Genomic DNA, 22,242 nt, shown 5'->3' on the forward strand with positions numbered 1-22,242 from the left:
ATCATGTAATTTATTAAAACGATAAGCGGAAGATACTTACACCAAAGCGCATTTCCACCTTAAAAATACAATTTTGCGACGTAAAAGCCCCTGCAATTGTGGAAAAAAACTCGCTCGAACCTCCGATCCTTTTTTTTTTTTTTCACCGCAGAAGAGAAGAGATCATGAAATCAACTGACACTGACGTGTGGTTGCAGATTGGCGCGGTCCACGCCCACCAGCCGAACAATAACCACCACCAGCACCATCAGCAGCAACAGCAGCAACAGCAACAACAGCCGTCGAGTCAACCGCAGGTACCGGGTGCTGGTGCGGGAGGGGCCGGTGGGCCGGGGGGCGGCGTGGCCAGGGCCGGAGGCATGTTCTGCTACCACTGCCCCCCGGGCCTCCCAGCGCCGCGATTACCGCCATCCCTGGAGTATCCTTTCGCCCCGACTCACCCCTGTAAGTAAAAATTCGATTCCTCCCGCTGCGGGCGCATACGATATCTTTTTTTTTTTCACCTCGCTTTTTCGCCCCTTCGTCGGCTTTCGATCGTGTCTCGATTGACGAAAGGCGTGCCATGCTAAATCGCTATGTAAAATGTTATGAGGAAATTTTTAGATTTATGCGTGGCTATATTCTCGATGAGGAAGAGGGAAAAGAGGCAGTTTCGGACGGCAATCTTTCGCACCGAAAGGTCCCGTGAAACTCCTGGAAGATTTTAATGAAGGAATAGATAGTGAAGACAAAAGAAAATATTACATCCAGATGATATCAGTCATTTGCTAAAACATACATTGGAAAAAAATTTCTGGTTGAAAATGGACGAATCTTCTGGTTAAATTTATTTGAATTTTAGTTAAGGTAACCGGAATTCTGATTGATAGAAAATTTATAGTAAAATCTATTAGATTTTTATTTTTACTTTGTTTAATTTTTTTTATTTATTTTATTTAATTCTTATTTTTACCAGAATAATTATCAGTCAGAATATCTCAACTAAAATTCTAGTATACTTAACTAGAAGGTTCTAATTTGTCCATTTTCCAGTAGAATTACCTAATTATTCAAAATCCACGGAATTATAAAAAAAAGATAAGAAAGAGCATACGCTTCAAAAGAACGTATACATTTAATTTCTTTATAATTAATTACTGTACCAAAATTATATTGTAAAATTAATATTATACAATATTTAAATGATTCACAACATTGAACCTTATTCTCTAGAAAAAATTGCTTTTTTGAGTTATGCCATTATTATAGCAAATAAGCGAAATATACATAAATTACGGATTATGTACAAATATAACCTATCTTTTTATTTTTTCAACTTGAATTTCAAATTAGTAAGTTTATAAAATTTATATAATAATTTTTTTTTGAAAATCCTACGAGAGATTATTTTAATTGGCAACGACAAAAGAAACAACGGCGTGAAGAAAGAAAAACACCTTGAAAGAAAAGAAAAACGTGATGAAGAAAACAAGCGCAATCGAGAGACAGAAAGAGACACCGGGTATACGGTAGCAGGGAAAGAGACTGGGAAGGAGGGAGATGAGGGGGGCAGACTGATTGTACTGGCACTTGCTCTAGCGGAACACATCGATGAAGTTACATTACCGACTAGACCGAGTTACGCAAAGTGGACGCTACAAACTGGACGGCCGCTAAACTTAATTTGCACTTCGAGCCAACTTCCAGTTAAACCGCGTCTCGCCGGCAGTCGAGTCGAGTCGCTACCCAGAACTTTGATGGCAGTTTGCCTATTCACTGATCGTTTTCCAAGTCGCGTCCCATTCCAGATGACAAATTTCAGCCTGGCGCGATCTGTCAAACTGCAACGATCAGTCTGTTGTCTCAACATATCCGGTCAACTACGGCGATTTATCGTTATTGAATTAGAGCTGCAAAAGATTTTATTTCGTGAATATTATAGTTTTGCGGAAAAAAATATTCATGCAATTTCGAAAATTTCCTATTGCTTTTAATTACGACGAATACAATATCAGCGGTTTTCATAATATACGGAACAATTTGTAATTTTGTGTTAAAAATAGTGCTACATTATTAATATATAATATTAAAAGAGAAAAGATTTTTTATATACATATATTATTTTCTTCGATATCTGAACAATTACTTTATCATATATCAATCGGGTTTAGTAATATCGACAGATATTAAATAGATATGTTAGAAGATAACAAATATTATTTAAATAGATAAACACAAAAATAATATTGACACAATTTGTAAACAAACCGTGGAAGCAAATTTTTTTCTGTAAAATTAACATTATTTATAAAATATGTTAAATCAAGACATTTTATTAATTCATCTTAGAATTTACGTTTTAAAACATGTTTTTTTGTATTATTTGTTCGTACTGATAAATTGTGTTATTTTAACACTAAGAAATGTTGAATATCTGAAATAAATAATCGCATTATGTTAAATTAACACTGAAATATGTTAAAAAATCAACGCAAATAGTTAACAAGGACGTGAGTGAACCAACACAATATTTTTTTTATCGTACAAACGTAGTCAAAGGAAAAAAACACGGGTTATCAAATCCAATCATTCTATCAATTCTTTTTTTCGCAAAATGTACATATATACGTTATACATACATAATATTCCAAAAGTTATTGCTATTTACTTCTCGCCCTCTATCGAAATCATCATGAATAAATCCAAGAACGTGAGAAGTGTAGAGGAGAAGAGTCTCCGGCTATTCTTTATATTCTCTTTAAAACACCTATTGAGGTTCATAAATGTGAGAGGCAGTGATCCTTGCTTCTGTCTTTATCTCTCTCGCACTCTGATAGATGATCGAATAAGGAGTCGAGTAGATGGGGGGAAGGGGGTCTAGGGGAATAGTGTCCTCAGGGACGTCCGGGCACCCTTCCAGCTCCCGATTGCTCCCCTCGTCTGTCTCCTCCGGTCCCCGCTGACTCTTTCACCCCCCCCCCCCCCTCTCTCTCTCTCTCTCTCTCTTGGCCTCCTCTACCCCCCGTTGGGATAAACAGATTAGGTAACTACGTGATAAGTCGGTAAGTGGGTTTCCTCGGCCCACGGTCCAGACCCACCGACATTCGCTCTAACATCTAACTACCTCGTTAGCATCATTAGTAACGGTCGGGGTGTCATTAGATTTCGTTCTCTACATGTAGTTTTTCCACGGGTCCACCACTGGTCCCCCTCCCCCCCCCCTCCGTTCTCCTGGACTGCCTTCGAGACCTGCAGTTTGTAAGTGCAACGAATACGGATCATGGATCGTGACGCGCGTTTGAAATAATTTTGAGTCGCTCGTCAACACGTCGATGAACGTATGTGAAAATGTTCAGTCAAAGATGTAGCGAGTAAAATTGCAGCTATTTCACGTCAATCCAATTTTTCTCTCGAAAATGAGACAATGTATATACAGAAGAATATTTTTCGTTTTCCGATTTGTCAATTCAAAATAAATTTTTTTTACCATATATTTTATATCTTATTTTAAATTGATTTATAAAAAAATTGATTACACATGCCATATTATATTAGACTAAACAAATTTAAACAAACAGATGAAAAGATAAGAGCTGTACGTATAAATAAGAGAACAAAATCGCAGTAGTTTCAGGCAATGATTTCTACATTAAAAGTATGTTAAATCCTATTTATAGAAAAGGTATGCGATGTTACTTCTCGTAAGGGGAACACGCGTGAATGAACGATGTTCCATGTTTTCCATGCGCGAAAAACAGATCGTCTCTCTTTGCGTTCTCTGCAGGCAAACGAGCGTTAACAAAACGACAAAGTGTATCGCGAATAGGAGATGCACGTGAATCCCAAGCGCAAAAGTCGCGCAGGTCTCCTATCCCCTCTCTTTCCCTCTCTTTCTATCTCTTTCTTCCGTACCCGGGATGCTACTAATAAATTGGATCAGACCGACTCCCGATGAGTTGTACGAGTTGTCTGGATCCGGGCTTTACTTCGGACCGACTCTAATCTAAGATCTTGAGTGGATTTCAGTTTGGGGCATCGGCAAATTTATTTAGCCGCCGCAGTCGTCGCCCGATTCACTTCTCTATCTTCGTTTCACTCTGCAGCCGCAGCAACAACGACAGTCATTGCTTATCGTTATGACAAGAATGGGAATCAAGAATTTTACGTATGATATAGGGTTTATATTCGCAAGATCACTGTATAGTTTCGTGGGTCATTAATTTGACATCACACACGAATTTCTTTTCTTCTAAAATCGAATGCTGTCGTTTAAAAGATTCGACATATGTACAAAATATGTCGATAAATTGAAGGGTTCTCACAAAAACTAAAGAAATCCGTCAAAAAGAAATCTGGGTTTGGGTATCAAATCGTTTTCCGTCAGTAGCGCCACAGGTACTGAAAAAAAATTTCTGGTTGAAACTCGATCTTATATTTGCCGTTTAAATGTGTGGTACACATGTATGTATTTCTCAATGTATTTACTAATCAATTTTATTCTGGCAAGTATCGAACGAGAAATATAAGATTGAGTTTAATATTTGCAAAGAATATTTCTGTTATAAACGCAATTTGAAAAAGTTTATAGTAATAAGTAAAACAATAATTGCTTTTGTAAACAATATTACTTTCTTCGTCTTTATCATTTTCATACAATACTTTTTATGAAAGACATCCTCGGGACGTTCTTAAACCACTTATGGACGTCCTGTGGACGTCTTTAGAACGTCTTGGAGACATCCATTGTAAGTAAAACTTACATGTATGAATTATTAATGTTATAAAAAATATATGTAACATAAATATATGTACATTGTTGAAAAATTTGTGTCGAATATAACACATTTTACATATTCCAAACGTTCCACATCAATTTTTGTGTTTATTTAACATAAGATAAACATTGTTTTTAGAAAACAATACAAATATGATGTTAAAAAATGATCAGGAAAAAAGTAATACTGACACAGTTTGGAAACAAACTGTGGAAGTATATTTTTTCAGTATAATTAACATTTATGATATGTGTGTTAAATTAATACGTATTTCATTTATTCATCTTAGAATTTTAAAATACATTATTTTTTGTGTTGCTCATTTACTTACTCATAAATTGTGTCATTTTGATATTAAAAAACAGTTTTTAAATATCAGTTTAATACAAAATATTTAAATGACATTATGTTAAATTAACACTTAAATGAGTTAAAAAATTCAACACAAACAGTTAACAGAAATGTGAGTGGACCGTTTCCAACGCAAATATACAATGTTCTTTATCATGTATTATGAACATGAGGTAAATAGATAATAAAACTTTCACAAGAACTAAAAAATGTTCACAGATTTTTTATTTTCCTCTCTAAATCTTTCGGTCCTCAAAATATTACGTAATCAAAACTTAAAACTTTGTTCTTACATCTATTTCTATATCCTGAGAAAACTTAGCATATTTCTATACAATAATTAATTCGAACATAAAAAGTTTTGGTTGAAAATAAATATTGTTTGGTTTTTACGAAAAACCGTTCAATTATTGTTATCCGATATATTAAATCGTTGCTTCTTAGTTGGATCTACAGTAATTTTCTGAATGGCTACGCGAAAAACAATCGCGATTTCATACGGGTATCTATTAAAACAAATCCATATTGGTACGATAATCGTGCAGGCGGGAGCGGAAACAAAGTTTTAAGTGCATCCACAAGTCCACAACGTTGTTAAACGCCCTGATAAAATACGGGCGGTCCGGAAAGCTCGAATCGTTTATTTTCGCGTGGGTTGGTTTAGAACGAAAATCCTCGCGGATCCTCATTGATATTAATTTTGCAAACGATATGGGAGATCGCAGGGAGACCGTAGCGTATAATTGCACGTCCGTGACAGTTATGAAAGTTCAGCGGCATCGAGGCGAAGTATCTCGACGCGTGCCTGTAGATGCAACCATATGTGGCTGTAGGTATATCGTTGATGGTGCAGCAACACCATGACACGTTCGTCGTTATTCCTCTATCTCGTTTTCCCTCCCTCTCTCTTTCTCCCGCTTTCTGTCGCCGTTATTATCCTCTGTGTCGAGAGGATGAAAGGGAGAGAATGAGCGCGAAAAAGAGGCACATAAAGGGAAGGAGAGGAGCCATTGTGTGCGAGTGAAAGAGAGACGGTCGGACGGCGGAGAGAGAGTGGCATGAATTTTTATGAGCTTAGGAAATTAATTTGTGTTTTTCGCTAAGCCCCGGCTTAGCGCCGCGGTAATTAATTGCGCTGATTGCTCTGCATCATTGATGAGCGGTTCCGGCCGCTTCGTAACGTCTGCTCCCACCTCGCGTCTCGTTGTATGCGCGCGTATCCGACCGATACGATGCCTTTATATCGGCGCTTCACTTTTCGATCCTTCGTGTGCGCGCGCGATCACAGTTAACCACGTTTTGCTCAACGTTTTTAATTAACATGCTCTGTCTGCTCGTGTAATTACGGTAGCAAAATAAAACGTGTATGCCGCGACCGTATCAAAATACAACAGAAAAACAATATAATCGTATATTAATAATCAGTTTCTCTGGTGAAATGTTGAATTGAGTATCAAATGATAAAATTTATAAATCTTTTTGCTGATGAAGTATTTGAATATATTGAGGGCAACTCAATCAAAATTTTAGTTAAGATAACCAGAGAATGCTGTGATATAATATTTCCGATAAAATTTTCTGGAATTCTTATTTTTACCAGAATATTTAATTATTTTAATCAAAGAGAGAGAGAGAGAGAGAGAGAAAATTATAGTTATCTCAAATAAAATTCTAGTAAATTTAATCAGAAAATTCTGATTCGTCCATTTTTCATTAGAATTATTATTTAATCTAATCAGACCATTTTTCTCAGTGTGATAATGTAGAGCCCCATTTTTTGTTGCGAAATATTTTAGTTTTTAGTTATATTTAAATCGATAATATATAGATAACAATAATTTATTAATTTAAATTTAATATAAAACACATTTTAAATGATTAAGACAAAATGGAAAAAATTGTTCAAATGGAAATAGATGTGACTATTTCAATATGATAAAGTAAGCCGCTCCATATTTTTATTCTGAACTGTTGATCTGGATTTTTCAGGTTTATTTGGACCTTTCAACCTTCATAGAAAATTATACTATTATATTTTTTTTTTAGTTCCGAAAGGTGAAAAGTCGATATGTTTTTTGATACAAAGAAATTAATTATTACACTTGCTAAATTATTAAATTCAGTTAAATTAGATTAAGTAAACGAATGAGCGTGCGTCTGTTTCCTATATATACGTACAGCTGTTATTTTATATAAAAACCTGATACAACTTATTCGCACTGATAAGCACTAATACAAACTACCGTGAAAAAGTAAGAAATTATGTTGATCATTTTATTTTGCAATAACGCTTGCCGTATAAATTTGAAAATTCCGCGAGATTGTCAGTAACTCACAAGTTTCTTGAAGTTTCCGAGTTTCGCAAACCCTAGTCAAGCACAGGCAAATATGCGGAGTACCGAACTAAGTTCTCCTAGAACTTCGCAAATTCGAATCTATCAAGAATTAAAAGGTGAAACTTCGTCGAACTCGTTTCTTTTAAAAGAGAAATATTTTCTTTTTATATGGGGACACAACATATATTATCAATATTAATTACCAAAACGTATTGTATAATTAAACTAATAAAAATTAACTCAACATATTTTTTAATACTTAATTAGATATGTTAATATCTATTGTTATATTGTGTAATTTATTTTTTTATTATCATTCAATTTGTTATTATTATATACTTATATCAACATTGACAACAGCTCTTAGCGTTTAAAGTTTCAGAAAATATAAAATTTGCGCCAATTATCGTTGTATTAAGAATTATAGATGTGAAATATTCTAAAAATACTTTATAGAATTTTTCCCGGATTCTCGTTACAGATACTAGTTACTCCGCCTATCACCCAGCGCTGCACGGAGTTGGAGAGGATTCCTTCGTGCGAAGGAAGCAGCGTCGAAACAGGACAACGTTCACCCTTCAACAACTGGAGGAACTCGAGTCCGCCTTCGCGCAGACTCACTATCCAGACGTCTTCACGAGGGAAGATCTGGCCATGAAAATTAACCTCACGGAGGCTAGAGTGCAGGTGAGTGTGATGATCTCGCTGAGATCTTTTTTTTCATCGTCGAATTTGGCCCTCTCTAGTCCTAATTCAATTGTCCTTATGATTACGTTTCTTAACAATAAATAAGGTAACACTCACAGAAAGGATTTCTAATATTGAGAAAATAAAAGGTCTTGACGTACTTTATATTAGCTCAATTCTATACATTATGATTATAACATTATGACTATATAAAATTAATCAATAATTTTTATTCCACTCTCTCGAATAAAATAAAATCGACATATTGTTTTGTGAGACAAGTATAACATATAAATTTAGGACTTTATACATATTCTTACATTTAGAATAAATCTATCCAGTTTTGAGTCAGGTTGCCATGGCATCAAGACAGCGAAGCTCTCGTGGTGTACCGCGTTAGGTGAGAAACACGTGGAATTAGAGTTCGAGTTTTAGCCAAGCCCAGTTTTTCATTATCGAATAATGTAAAATTACTAACATTATTTTTATAAGAATAGAATAAGAGATTTCTTTTAAATCGGTGAAGAATATTGAGTCCAACTTATAAATTTTTCTATTAAGATAATTAATGGGAAATCGTCAAGAATACTTTATTTTAGATTTTAGAAATTTTTTATTTAAGAATAAAATTCTTCTCTGTGTGTGAAAAGTAAATACGATTTATTTTATATCCATCTTATTATTATATATTCTAGACCGTGGAGCAATATCAAATATAGAAATTTTTTCTGTGAGTGAAATATAAGTTCTGATGCCAGTGTTTTAAATTAAAAAAAAAAGTAAAAACGCGAAATAATATGAACCAGGATGTTAATTGGTATGCAAATATTTTCACATATATTAAAATAATTTAATAATTAATCGTGTTATTCGCAAAAGACAATATTGAAAATTCGTATATATTTTGACTTCTTTTAAATAAAAGTCATTATCATCGAAAAGAATTAGTATAAAGATAGCGCAATTGATATATCCCTTAAGTTTTGCAATCCTACAACCTGATTAGACTTTTTTGGAATTATGATTTTTCAAGTTATATTAAAAGCAGCCGCGTGGGTCGCTGAATTATTATTAACATAATTATTTACTTTTTGTTCACTTTTATTTCGTCAGTTCTCGTAAAGTATCTTGCCGCACGTAATATAATAATGTTTGTAATCCGATTAAATTACGAAAAAGATCCATTAGAATAAGGGAGATAAACAAATTCATGGCGGATGCACTGTGTGCATTATATTTAAGGATATATTAAAATAGGTTACTTGAAAGTATGCTAATCACGTTGCATAATCACGTTTATTCGATAACATGAAAGCACGTGCATTAAAACTTCACAGAATGTTCGCATGCTCGCGTCCGAGCATTGGCAGCAGCGAGCTTAATCTTTTAATGCGTCTCAGCGCATTGAGATTGGATTCCGCGTTTTAATGCGATGAGAAAATTACGCGCGGCAACCCGATAATTTTTTGTCCGCCTTCGCAGCGCTAAGTAGAGAAATTCCCGAGAACATTTTTCGCGCTGCATGTTTTCGCTGTAATATTTCATGGAACACACAATAGAATGTATTACCCGCCTATGTATCCATTAGTATTCAAATGATTATATCGTGAAAAAATACGCATAAACCGGATTTCTGCAATCCAAAGCGGAATTTGGACGATTTTTTTTTTCTCATTGATTTTTGTCCTCTGCCACTCTCGGATTTAAAAAATTGCCATATTTATAATTTATCGTACGAAAAATAACGCGCCATATATTTTATGTATGACGTGTGTATACGCGACATAGATGAAGAACGCGCAAAATTCAGTCAGGATGAAAATATTTTAGATTCAATATAACCGATTTGAAAATTAAAAAGAAAATCTGTATAAAAGGGACCGTAACTATGATCGATTGTCTGCGGCCGTACGGTGTTGCCGCAAGAGCGAAAGCGTATGTACCGGAGGGGCGAACCGAGCAGGGCAGAAGGACGGAAGCGGGGGGCCCTGGACCCCCAAGAGGCGCGCTGACACCCTCGACCTGACGTAATCTTCTGACAGAGTAAGCCGGTAATCTCCGGGATTACTTTGTACTCCTGGCTACCGTCCTCACGGCCATATTTACTCACGCCGTTGTAATTCGCGCTGAGAATCCCTGCAACGTAACAGCGTTTCCAGCCTAAAATCCTGTCGGAACATCTGCAGAGGATATCTGATTACCAATGGCGGCTTTTGATTTCTCGGCGGCCGCCAAAGTGCATTTCCGTCAAGTTTCAGATGATACGTTTTGACAGCGCCTTTCGCAATTTCCAAGTCAAACATATCTCGATAATTACACAGAAAAAAAAAATGATTTTGCTGAAATATCTATTTGGGTAAATATTTTATTTCGGTATAGACATAGATTTGAAAATAATTTTTGTTGAATTTTTTGTCAAAATATAATTAGGAAATTGAAGCATAATGAGCAATGCTACAAAAAGTTCTAACATTCTAACAATCAACTTTATACCTATATAATTATAATATTTTGATAATCTAATAAAATTATTTTTAAATATTTTAGCAAAACGTTCTTTTCGTCTAAAACTCCTATATTCTTAGCATTATTGAATCTATTTATTACTACGATTTTTTCACGCAACGTAAAAATAATTATTATTAATTGTTACTTTTTATAGTGGTTGACAAATTATAGATAAAGTGTTTAATATTAAGTGCAAATGTTCTTGTTCACAATGCGTATCGTTACTTTGTAAGATTGATCAGTGAGACAAAAGAACGTTCCGGACGTTCTACAACGGTGAAAGAAGACGAATTGCAAGTATCGTTTAATGAATATTCAACCCAATCGACTTGTAAACATGCAACACAATTGGGAGTTGATCATTCAACAATTGTTCGTCGTTTAAATGCAATGGGAAAAATCAAAAAGTATGAAAAGTGAATGCCATGAATTGTCCTAACTGGCAATGTCAGGCCACATGTTGGTGAGGAGACCAATTAAAGAAATATTAGAATTGGATTGGGATGTTTTCCTGCACCCGCATTGCTTCAGTAATCTATAAACTGTAATATTTAAAACATAAGCATAAAAATAATAACCCTAAATGAAAATTTTATTTATTTTATTTATTCTGCGTCTTTTAGTCGAACAAATTAATTGTAAAATTTATAAATAATGAATATAGCAATGAATATAGTAAAATATAGCTCGCGTGTCCCGATAAAATCCGAAAGAATCTCGGCGCTTCGCCCTCTCATCATTAATATCCTGACTCGCGAAGGATCCTCGATCACAAAGTTTAAGAGGCAGCCCGGCATGCATTGTGCGAATTTACGGGGAGGCAGCAATCTTCACGAGAGAGAGAGAGAGAGAGAGAGAGAGAGAGATACGACAGTGTACACACGACAATGAAAGAGACAGAGGGGTGGCGCGAGGCGGCGAAGAACAGAGGGGGCGAGGCGGTCGGTCTGGCTGTGACGCAATTACGGCGCAGACTCATTGTTTCATTAGCGAAGACAAAGGGAATCTGGAATAATGAACAAATAGGCGCGTTTATGTAGCGCCCGTCCTCTTCTCCAGGCTCCAATTAGAACCTCCTAGAGGGGGCGGGGGAGGGGGGACAGGCGTGAGGGAGTCGAAGGAGGGTCCGTTGTATCGCCGAGGCACGTACCGTATGACATCCTCACAGCGAGCGCGCGTATACACAATATTTCCTCGCACACGGACCTTGTATATGATGCGTGTGCGAGGCCGACAATTACCGGCGTGCGTGAATTAGACGCGTCGCGCCGCATCAAACGCCGCTCGCACCTGCGCTCGTGCGACGCGCTCTGGACCGTGCACGGATGCTGGACACCGCGATTACGTTGGCTCTCTCCTATATAGCTATTTTCGGTGATTGGATTTCGCGGAGCTCTCCTCTCTTCTCTTCTCATCATGTAGTTATCCACGCTTCTTTGGACTTGTAAAATGCAGAAAATTTTTCACGGTACCATGTATACCTCGAGAGAAATAGTTCGGTATAGAATATTTATCGGTATAGCTCTATACCCGCGATAGTTGTGACTCGAAAATATTTGAATCCACAAATTGTGTTGGAAATTGAGAAACGAGCGGAAAATTTCTATAAACGTGGATTTATTGAAAGTGGACATTTTTCAATTTACGGGCTGTTGGAAAAAACAGCTTTTCGTGAATTAATCAGTAGTTATCGTTGTCACGCAGCGTTTTAAAAAGCATGTCGCACGTGATACGTGCGATCGGTAATCCTGCGACAAAGAGCGACACATTCGTTTAACAAGAGGGTGCAGCCGATTAAAAACGTTTTACGCCCATTATCAACAAATTTCGGATTAAATTTGTATTGAAAAAAAAAAAAAAGCGGAGAGGAGAGAAAGATATCGCGCGAGGGTGCGAAGGAAAACGGCGCGGTCGGTGGTCCCTGCGAAACCATGGCTTTGTTCTCAGCTATTACTCCCCCTCGTTCGCCCCCTCCTGTAACCCTTAGGATATTATTATATCTCCCCGTTTGTCGTTTCTCCTCCATCCTCTCGCGATGTTCGAGGTGGCGGTAGAGAGTCGTACCTATCGTATTTATTTTATTAAAACCATTTCCCGTGCTTCCTCCTGCGAAAGCTCCGCGCTCGAATATAAGATAATTATTTTCCAGAGCCATTATACAGAATAGAATGTACCAATCCTATTTCAGCTCTTTTTACTAAGGACTTTTTATGAAATCTTTTTTTACGAATAGTCTGTTCTTTTTTCGCAATTTAATACAGTCTTGACCATAAATGTAAAACACCTTCATATATTAACGTTTTATAACAAAAATAAACTAAAAAGGTTTTATTTAAAAAATAATATTTATTGTTTTAATATCTTATTAACTTTTTTTACTATCTTCTAAGAATTTTTTTGACCACCTTTTCTAAGAGAAAATTCACTACGGTACTAGTAAGTTATCTATGTCTCTTATGCTACACTCAGAGAATTAAAGAGACATCGTGACAGCAACTATAAATGAGACAACTACACAGACAAATGTTACAGTTGCTACAACCGGAAATAATGATAATTTTCGCTTACCAATACATTTGGTTGTAATATCCATAAGATGAATATACATTTTCTAGCTGATATGCCACAATCTTACTTAGAAGATTATCACAATTGTACTATACTTATAACCAAAATATGAAATAATGAGTGACTTTTAATCGTGGCAGCAGTAAATGTTTTCTCCGTATATACAAATTTTATATGTAGAGTTAATGTAGTTAAACTATTATAGTTGAATAAACTGTTTTTTGTAGTATTTATTACAAGTATAAAATAGTTTATTCAAATATGTACATTACTTCTACGCATATAAAACTTGTGTAATTGTCACCATTATATACGTATAGTTGCCATCACTATATTTTTTTTAAGTGTATGTGTATTGTTTTATTCATCTTGATCTTTTTATAAAAATTCACGAGATCTATTCCCTACAATACGAAATACTGCAATATTGCAGCAATATTATCCCGTAAATTCCACACTGGTGCGAAATCCGCTCCATCAAAAATATTTTTTTATTTTAACACATATTTTAACGTATTTTTGCTATACATCGTCATGATAAAATTAACGTTTAAAGATGCAAAAGTCAAATTCGCATCAATGCGGAAGTTGCGGTTGCATGGTCGGAGTGTGGAATTTGAGGGTTATTTTGAAAGATGGCAATATTTCATAAAAATTGCTGCAATATTTTACAACATTTCAGTAATTAATCCAGTTTTATTTGCTAACATATTACTGCTTAGCATCATATTCTAAAATACGTACGTTAAAATTGTATAAAATAATTTGAGTATCTAGAAAACATCCATAACGTCTTCAAAAGATTCGCCAACTCGTTTTGTATATACCTTCTTACAGACCTTCCGGACATTTTCTTCTTACGAGAAGCGTGTCCATCTTGCGGCGGAACCGCGTATTTACTTCTTGAATTGTAATGTTTCAACAGTATACTACAATATTTCCCACAAAATATTAAAATTACAGTATTTCACAATATTAATGCGATATTTTTAATATATGTAAATTTCAATATTGCTACAATATTTCTGCAATATTTTGTACTGTAGGGAATGAGAATGTATGCATGCGCGTGTGTATGCCATACTTATTGCTAATGAGATTGTCATTTTGTATCATCAAGAAAAAATTTTCATGAAAATTCCTGATTTTTAAGAGAAAAAGAGAAATCCCCCCAAAATTACAGGTTTTCTAGGTTTCCCTGGGTAATAAAACATCCTGAGTTTTTCTGTTAGTTGGCGCGTACGTGCAACGAGTGAGGATTCCGCACGAGAACCCGGTTATTGTGCATCCATTGTCGGGACAAAAGTCAACGGTGGAGAACCGCTGGGTGTAATAAAGTCTATTTCAGCCGGTATTATGTCAAGTTAGCCTCGTTAGCCGAACTCGAGCTTTTTAAAAAACACTCGGTCGCCGTGGTTGCTGTCGGCTCGTTGAACATGCACGGCGGAAAGTGCCCCTCTCGGTCACCCAGCCATCCCTCCCTCAACGTCCGCCAACCAGCCTGCCGCACCCTCGTGCTTTTCTCTGCCTCAGAACGCCACCTTCTCCCTTCCTCCACCTACCCGCACATGCAATTATCTTTGCACATTTGCGGACATTGCGGAGTGTCAGATACGACCGCGTCCGTCTCATTTTTCTCCTATCCGTCCACCCCTCCCGTCGTTTCTATATGACTTTCGCGAGACTTAACCCTCTGGTCTGCGCGCGTGTAGTATACTTATAGTCGGATGACTGAGATGTCGAGAATATTGAATCAGAGAATTATGCAAACTTCCGCGAAGCTGGCTTTTGAGAAGTTTAACTTCCCCGGATGCACGTATATCGCAATATGATATTTATTCATATTTAGCATAACCCAAAAATTGTATTATGAAAAAGACATAAAACATTAAAGACACAAAATAAAAACGTAGAACCGCGTAGAACGAAAATTGTTATACATTAGGAGATATTATGCGTGTGTTAACACCAAAACTATTTTTATGTTATATAACATTTACGCATTGAATAATGACTTGGAAATCAGTAAACCAAACATCAACAGTGTATGCATATTATATGTATATTATATTTTTTTTCCGCGCAAGAAAAGTTCTTCGAGCCATTATAAAAAAAGTTAATTCAGTGTAACTTCTGCATCAAAGTTACGCTCCTAATTATTGATCCTCCGAGGCTGAAACGTAACGTTAATCCATGCTAACCGCGACGATCGTAATTTGCAGGTGTGGTTCCAAAATCGGCGGGCGAAATGGCGTAAGAGCGAACGTCTAAAGGAGGAGCAACGCAAACGCGAGGGTGGAAACGGCGGTGGTGGCGGCGGCGGCGGCGGCGGTGGCGGTAACGCGGAATCCTCCGCTCTGACCGCACCAACGTCTTCATCGGCGGGCCCGAGTCCCACGGGGAATGACCCAGAGGGCACAACGACGAGCAGCAGCGCCGCCGACACGGAGGACGCCGTGGCGGAAGGTGCCGGTGGCGGTGGTGGCGGCGGTGGCTCCAGGAGCCCCAGCACGACTTCCGCCTCGGTCAGTCCTCGGCCCCAGCCGAGTCAGCCGTCTCTAGGTGGCGTCTCGACGCCACCACCGACCCCCATAAGAGCGCCGCCGCCGCCACCGAGCACCGTGGGGGGCCTTGGGCCACCCGCTGAGAGGTGAGTTCTTAGCTTCGTTTGTATTTACGTCTTTAGGAAATATCTTCCTCCTTCCTGAGTTTTCCTCTCTCTACTTCCCCCCCGCCTCGGTTCCTCCCACCTACCCCTTATAAACTCTCTCGGACGATTTCAACGGGTAAGTGGGTGCAAGCGCCGCTGAACACCGCCGGCCGGATGCTCGATACGCGCCATTAAACCACTCTTCGTGACGGCATTGCTAGCCCCGACGCCCGCCGGTTAAGCCGCTTCTTCTCTCAGTAACTCCCCTCTCCCACCTTTCACCTCTTCCGTTATAGCCACTCGTATAATCGCGATAATCGTCGCCTCGTTAAACTGCAGCTTCCACGGGAGCCCAGCGACGGTGGCGGGGACGACAAAGCGATGCGCACACCACTTTTCGCTCTGAACTTTTGTCTCGTGAAACTAAATGGCGTCTTGTTGTTTATGACTCACATGTCGACAGAGAGAAGCGCCAATATGACGTGCTAAAGAGTTTGCGACAGATAAAAAGGTTAAAGAACTAGCGACGGTTTTTCGCGGGGAGATTTTGTATACATAACACATTTTGTATATTATATGTTAGTTATGAGCAAGTAGATTAAAACGTTTTCAAATTATTGACTTTTACGAATGCAAATTGTTAGCCATATTAGTACAAACTTGGCTAAAAGTATAAAACATCTTCACAAATCGATATAAACGTTTTATATTTAACGAAAAATGAATGAAAAAATAGTTTTGAAAACTAATATTAATAACTTTAAGTTACCACACTGGTATGAATTCACACCAACAAAATTTTCACTTCGCGCAGTAACTCTTTAATTTCTTACTTTCTTAATTTGTTGCAATAAAATATTATTTTTGTTTAATTTTATTATTACCAATGAGTTTCCCCCCGGGCATAATTTTACACCAGAAAACCATATAATCGAATTACTTTTGTTTTCTTCGTTTCAAAGTCACACATAACGAAAGATGAGAAATTCGCACCACTGTGGTAACTCAGGATTAATATTTTGTTAGTTTTCCTTTGGATTTTATTAATAGCTTTTCCAAGAAAATACAATAAGTCGAGAGTGTTTTGTGTAATATTTAAGGTTATATATATATATATATATATATAACATTGCGCGTTTTTGAAGAATAATCATTATACCATACCTAGGTATATTTCTTTCATCTATGAGTTTTTACATAATTTAATACACATTCTAATAAGTATCGTAAATAATAACTTAACTAAATAATTTTTCAAATAATAAAATGTATCTTGATACTTTTCTTCTTATATCCTACAAGAGTACTTGTTTACGTAAATATCTATTTACATTATCAATGTTTGAGATAGCATAAAAGAGAGTTCAGCGTACATGTGTATAGAAAATCTAGAAAAATATTTGTACCACATAAAATATTTCTACGAGAGAGACGGGTTTCATCGGCCATACGTATACAAGGGGACCGGAGTACGTCCGAAGAATCGGAAAGGGGCGATTTATCCTGCTCGCGATCCTCTCTTTCCGCGGGGACGGAGCACATTCGTTTATAATCTCCGAGACGACGACAGTGGGGCTCTCTGTGGATCGACGTGGAGGTCGGGAACAAAAAAATGCCGAAAAACACGCGTGGATAGACACGCGTAATGTTTGCGAGAGGAGGGCACGTTAGATGTCGACAAGACGACGGAAAGGTATAGCGCGGGTGGCTCTGAGGCGGTCGGGGTGCCAAAGGGGTGCCAAGGAGGGGGGGACGGTGGGCCTGATACCAGGGTCGAGGGAAAAGGTAAAGAAGAAACGGCAGGAAGATACTCCTTCGCCGTCCCCGCAGTTGTAATTTATTTAAAACCGCTCGCCGTAAATATATCCCTATCATTTATTCAGAGGAACGGCGAAGCTCCTGCCGGGGGTCGCGGATGGAGAGGAGAGGTGGTTGGGGGGAAAGCAGGGGGGGAGGGAGGGTGTAAGCTCTGCGTTCCTTCTTACCTTAGCCTCTACCTAGCTATCTTAAGAGCGACTAACTTCATGCTGGGGCGGATCCACGTTGCAAAGACATTGTGTCTCGTCGCTAGATCGCTCTTTTGTCTCTCAATTCTCTTAGAAGAGGTTGTTACGTAAGAATTGATTATGCCGTTGTTCTTGTTAGCTCAACGAAAAGCAGGTACTTTGTCTTGGAAATCGCGCCTATGTTCGACTGATAAAACGCAAGCTTCCGCATCGAAAGATCAACTCATTACCAGCTAAAATGGTGAAGGAATTAATATAGTCACACTAACGATTGCGCGATTGTGATTAGCGATTGGTAATTACTTTTCAACCAGTCACCGATTGCTTTGCTCTAACTGGTTGAAAATTAATCGTCAATTACCAATCACGCAATCGGTATAACATGACTACGGCTTAAAACAGTTTGTTATCCAATCAGCATAACTGATCACAATAATGTCAAACGTTATAATGAATTGTGATTGATAATATTACTAAAAATCATCTTTATAATAAATTATTTTAAAACCATTTTACGCCATTTTGATATTATGACGATTTTTTGTTGTTTTTCTGGCCATCTTATTGATTGAAATGTGTATTTAAAAAATTGTTAATTGCAATGTGTATTAACGATATCACATCTAATAATATATGCAGCTCAGAATCGTTTCCTGTCACTTTTATTACTCGTTTTAACTCCATGCTATATTCACTACCGGTGGAGCTGAGAGCGTTTAATGTTATTGAATTTTAAATAAAGATTTTAATGGAGTCTTATTACACGGAAAACGCGACCTCGTCTAGGTAATATCGTAGTTATCGACGTCATTACTTTTCTAGAAGCGATTATAGGATAAAAAACTAGATATACCTAGATAAGTAAAATGGAGCACATAAATATTAAATAAAATAACTAAAGTGATCACACGTGTATGTTCGAGTAACTAACAGACTGAAAATTTATACAGATGAAAAAGGCAGACAAAAGTAAAGGATACGGGATAGAAAAAAATATTTCAAATTACGAGGTACAAGGTTAACTTTTATTTTTTACTTTGTACTTTTTTTTAGAAGAGTAAAAGAATTTTAAAAAATTTGCAATATATATAGATAGTAAAAATACAACAGTATTTGTATATAAGAAAGATTTTTACTCAGAAGAAGCTTTATTTGTACAAAATAAACATTAATTAGCAATTTATTAACAATAAATACGTTTCCTAATATAAACAAAAAAGTCTTCGCAAAAATAATCGTGTTTATGATTTTAGAAGACAAACTTTTCAACAAATACTTTTTGTGCGTTTAAATAATTAAAATTTAAATATAATAATACAATTTTTCATTTTCACTTATTATTAAGACAGTATATTTTTATTATTTATATCATTTTAGATCAAATAATTTTGAGAAATATGTTTTATTTTTCATTAATAAATTATTAATTAATATTTATTATTAATGTTTATTTATTAAAAATAGGGTTTTAAGAAAGGTATCTGCTGTATGAATACTTTTTGCACTTACTGTATATATAATTTGTTTCTGCATTAATCGAATAATAAAAAAAATACGCACGCGAAAACAAGTAATTAATTAAGCCAAAATTCCATTTCATAAAGAAAAATGCGATTGGCACAACTTTAATTGTCTAAAAATCGCCTTCGAATTATTACTAAAAATTTCTACCTATAGTATTTTTTCTTTTTACAACGATTATTTTGTTCCAAAGGCGTGAGTGGATGTTAAGTCTTACGTCATCTTTGCGAGATAATCAGCGTCATTTCAGCCATTACCTTTCCATATACCGTAACTCGACGTCGTAACTCAGTGCCTAGTATACGCGTCGATAAGGGGGATGTACCGAGTCGCGCTTCGTCCATCACGCGAGCGGCGCGGCGTTCACGTATAGGTATGCATTTGCATGTGTGAGCGCGGCAAGTAAACGAGCGCGCACGTAGAGCAAGGCGCACGGTAGACTACGCGGCTAATTGCCGCTAATTATCGCGCTTACCGCGGTTCGGCTCTTCCTCTCGCCGCCATCCACCGCCGTCGCCGTCTCCGTCGCCCTCCGCGCGTCGCCGCGGTTTGTCGCCCCTTCCCGCCCTTTTCTCCCTTAAGCCCGATACAACCCCCCACCCCCGGGCAACCACCTGAAATCCGTTACTCTGGCCTGCCGACGAACTGCGTCTTTCCTACCCTCGCCGCCCACCCCACTAACGACCTAAATGCCGTGGGCTGTCTGCCCTAACTCCTACCCACCCCCACGCGTCCTCTCTACCAAACCCTTCCCACCTACTCTCGCTCCCGGTCTCGGCTTCGACTCGAGCACCGACTCGAGTTCGTTACATTAATTAAACAATATTTGCGATTAATATTTGAGATAATCATCAGCGCCTCAAAGCAGCCTCCGCTCCTCTCGGAGGATGCGGAACATCACGCGTGCTAATCGGATTAGCGCTTGTGAAGCTGCGGCTCCTTCTCTCTCTCTCTCTCTCTCTCTCTCTCTCTCTCTCTCTCTCTCGCTCTACTTACCTATCTATCTATTTAGCTATCTATCTTTCTCCCTCTCTGCTCCATCCGTTCTAGGTTTCTGTCTTTCTCCTGTACCTCATTCGCGTCTGTATGTCTGTCTCTTGCTTTCGCTATACACTGATAGGTAGTTGGAATCGCGCGAAATTGCGACGTCCTTTTGGCGATAATCGCGCCAGTGCTTGAAATAGCGTTAATTCGCGGACGAGTTAAGGATCGTTTCCGGTGTGATGATTGAGATCTCAGTGCGCGACAATTGTGCTATTGCCATTAATTGAAAAAATTACGAATTAAGAGAAAGAAAAATTTAAAAAATAATTAATAGTCTTTTTAGTATATTATTTTGAAACAAAAAATTTATCATTTTAAATGTGGATATGAGATAGCTTTATCTCATCTTAAAAATTTAAATACTACACATTGTGTTTTTTAACAAAATGAACAAATCATGAGAAAATTTTTTCGCAAATTTTTTTATGTTGTACTTGAATATAATACATACGAAAAGTTTGGTAGCGATTTAGAACCTGGATAAAAAATTATTTCAATAAGAAATAGATGTTTAAAAGAAATAGTTTAAGTAAAATAAGAAAATTTTTATTTAAATTGTAAAATTATTATATATAACATTTTTTTATAGAAAATATCCAATTTTAGTAATTTTTATAGAAACTATCTTATATGTTCTTAAACTCTTTTATATAGGAATTTATCGAACCATTGTATTCTACATTTTTGCACTTTTGACGATAAAAGGAGAACGTAACAATCTTCAGCAAGAAGTAATTTCTATCCCCTTGCCAGTTTCACCCAGACAGAGATCCCAATAGGAGAGAAGCGCGTTCTACTCCAAACTAATTTTAATTAAAAAATTAAATTTATACTTTGTCATATGTTTTCAATTCTAATTTTATTCCCTATTCATATTAATTTTTTCCTCTTGTCAAACTTTCAGCACCACGGGGATAGGCGCAGGCTTCAGGCCGGTGGAACCACCAACATCCCTTTTCTTCTCGCCTCATCTGGCCGCTCAGTTCTCGCCACCGCTCTTCGGTAATAAAGTTGTCAGTAGCGCGTCGGCGTCGTTGACCTCGACGACGCCATCGTTATGGACCACCAGCGACCAGCATCGGCCGAGCAGCCTTCAAGAAATGTTATCTTGGTCGCCAACCGGCTGGCCCGGTTCTATCTGCGGCTGTTGCAAACCCGGCACCGCCGGTACCGGCACCACTGATCTCCATCGAAGTAACAGTTTGGCGGAGCTTCGAAGAAAAGCTCAGGAACACTCGACTGCCTCGGCTCTCCTCGGTGGTCTCGCCGGCTTCCCCGGAGGGCTACCCCTGCCTCTTCCTTTGCCGCTGCTGCCGCCCTTGTTGGGTCTCTCCAGGCGACCGGAGCACCATCATCACCACCACCTGCCCAGCGTGGTGCATCAGATACAACCCACTACCAAAGAAGATCCCTAGGATCGCCTCCCCGAATGCCGGAATCGTCTCATAAACGCAAGATTTAAATCTCAAAGGGATATTCTGCGCGTATCGGATGGTTGCAAAGTCGAAGCTAGACAGCGATATAACAATCTCGGTGAGTTCGGATCTCGATGCTATTTAGAAGCTGGAGAATGTTATATATGAAGAATGTTACAAATATAAAATGTTATAAAGAATATATAGAATGTTATACGTTCTGTATTCTTTCATATACGGAGACTTATTTTTCTAGCTCCTTTGAAGTAAATATTACCGAAACAAATAATCTTTTCTGTTAAATTTTATCTTGTAATTCACAGTCTTTTCCTTTGAGTCGTTGATTTCATTGAATTAAGAATTGTAAGTTTCCCGAAAGTTATACAGCAGCGTCGAAAATTG

At 37.5% G+C, this 22,242-nt stretch overlaps 1 protein-coding gene across 1 annotated transcript; it reads left to right on the forward strand.

Moving 5' to 3' along the window:
- The first annotated feature begins 359 nt into the window (after nucleotides 1–359).
- On the forward strand, nucleotides 360–21,840 carry Drgx (Dorsal root ganglia homeobox). Its single transcript, XM_018539161.1, has 4 exons — nucleotides 360–444; nucleotides 7,923–8,128; nucleotides 15,427–15,854; nucleotides 21,330–21,840. The coding sequence occupies exons 1-4, from the start codon at nucleotides 360–362 to the stop codon at nucleotides 21,838–21,840; spliced, it is 1,230 nt and encodes a 409-aa protein (XP_018394663.1).
- The last annotated feature ends 402 nt before the right edge of the window (nucleotides 21,841–22,242 follow it).

Source organism: Cyphomyrmex costatus, unplaced genomic scaffold (assembly GCF_001594065.2).
Source record: "Cyphomyrmex costatus isolate MS0001 unplaced genomic scaffold, Ccosl1.0 scaffold205, whole genome shotgun sequence".
Lineage (NCBI taxonomy): Eukaryota > Metazoa > Arthropoda > Insecta > Hymenoptera > Formicidae > Cyphomyrmex > Cyphomyrmex costatus.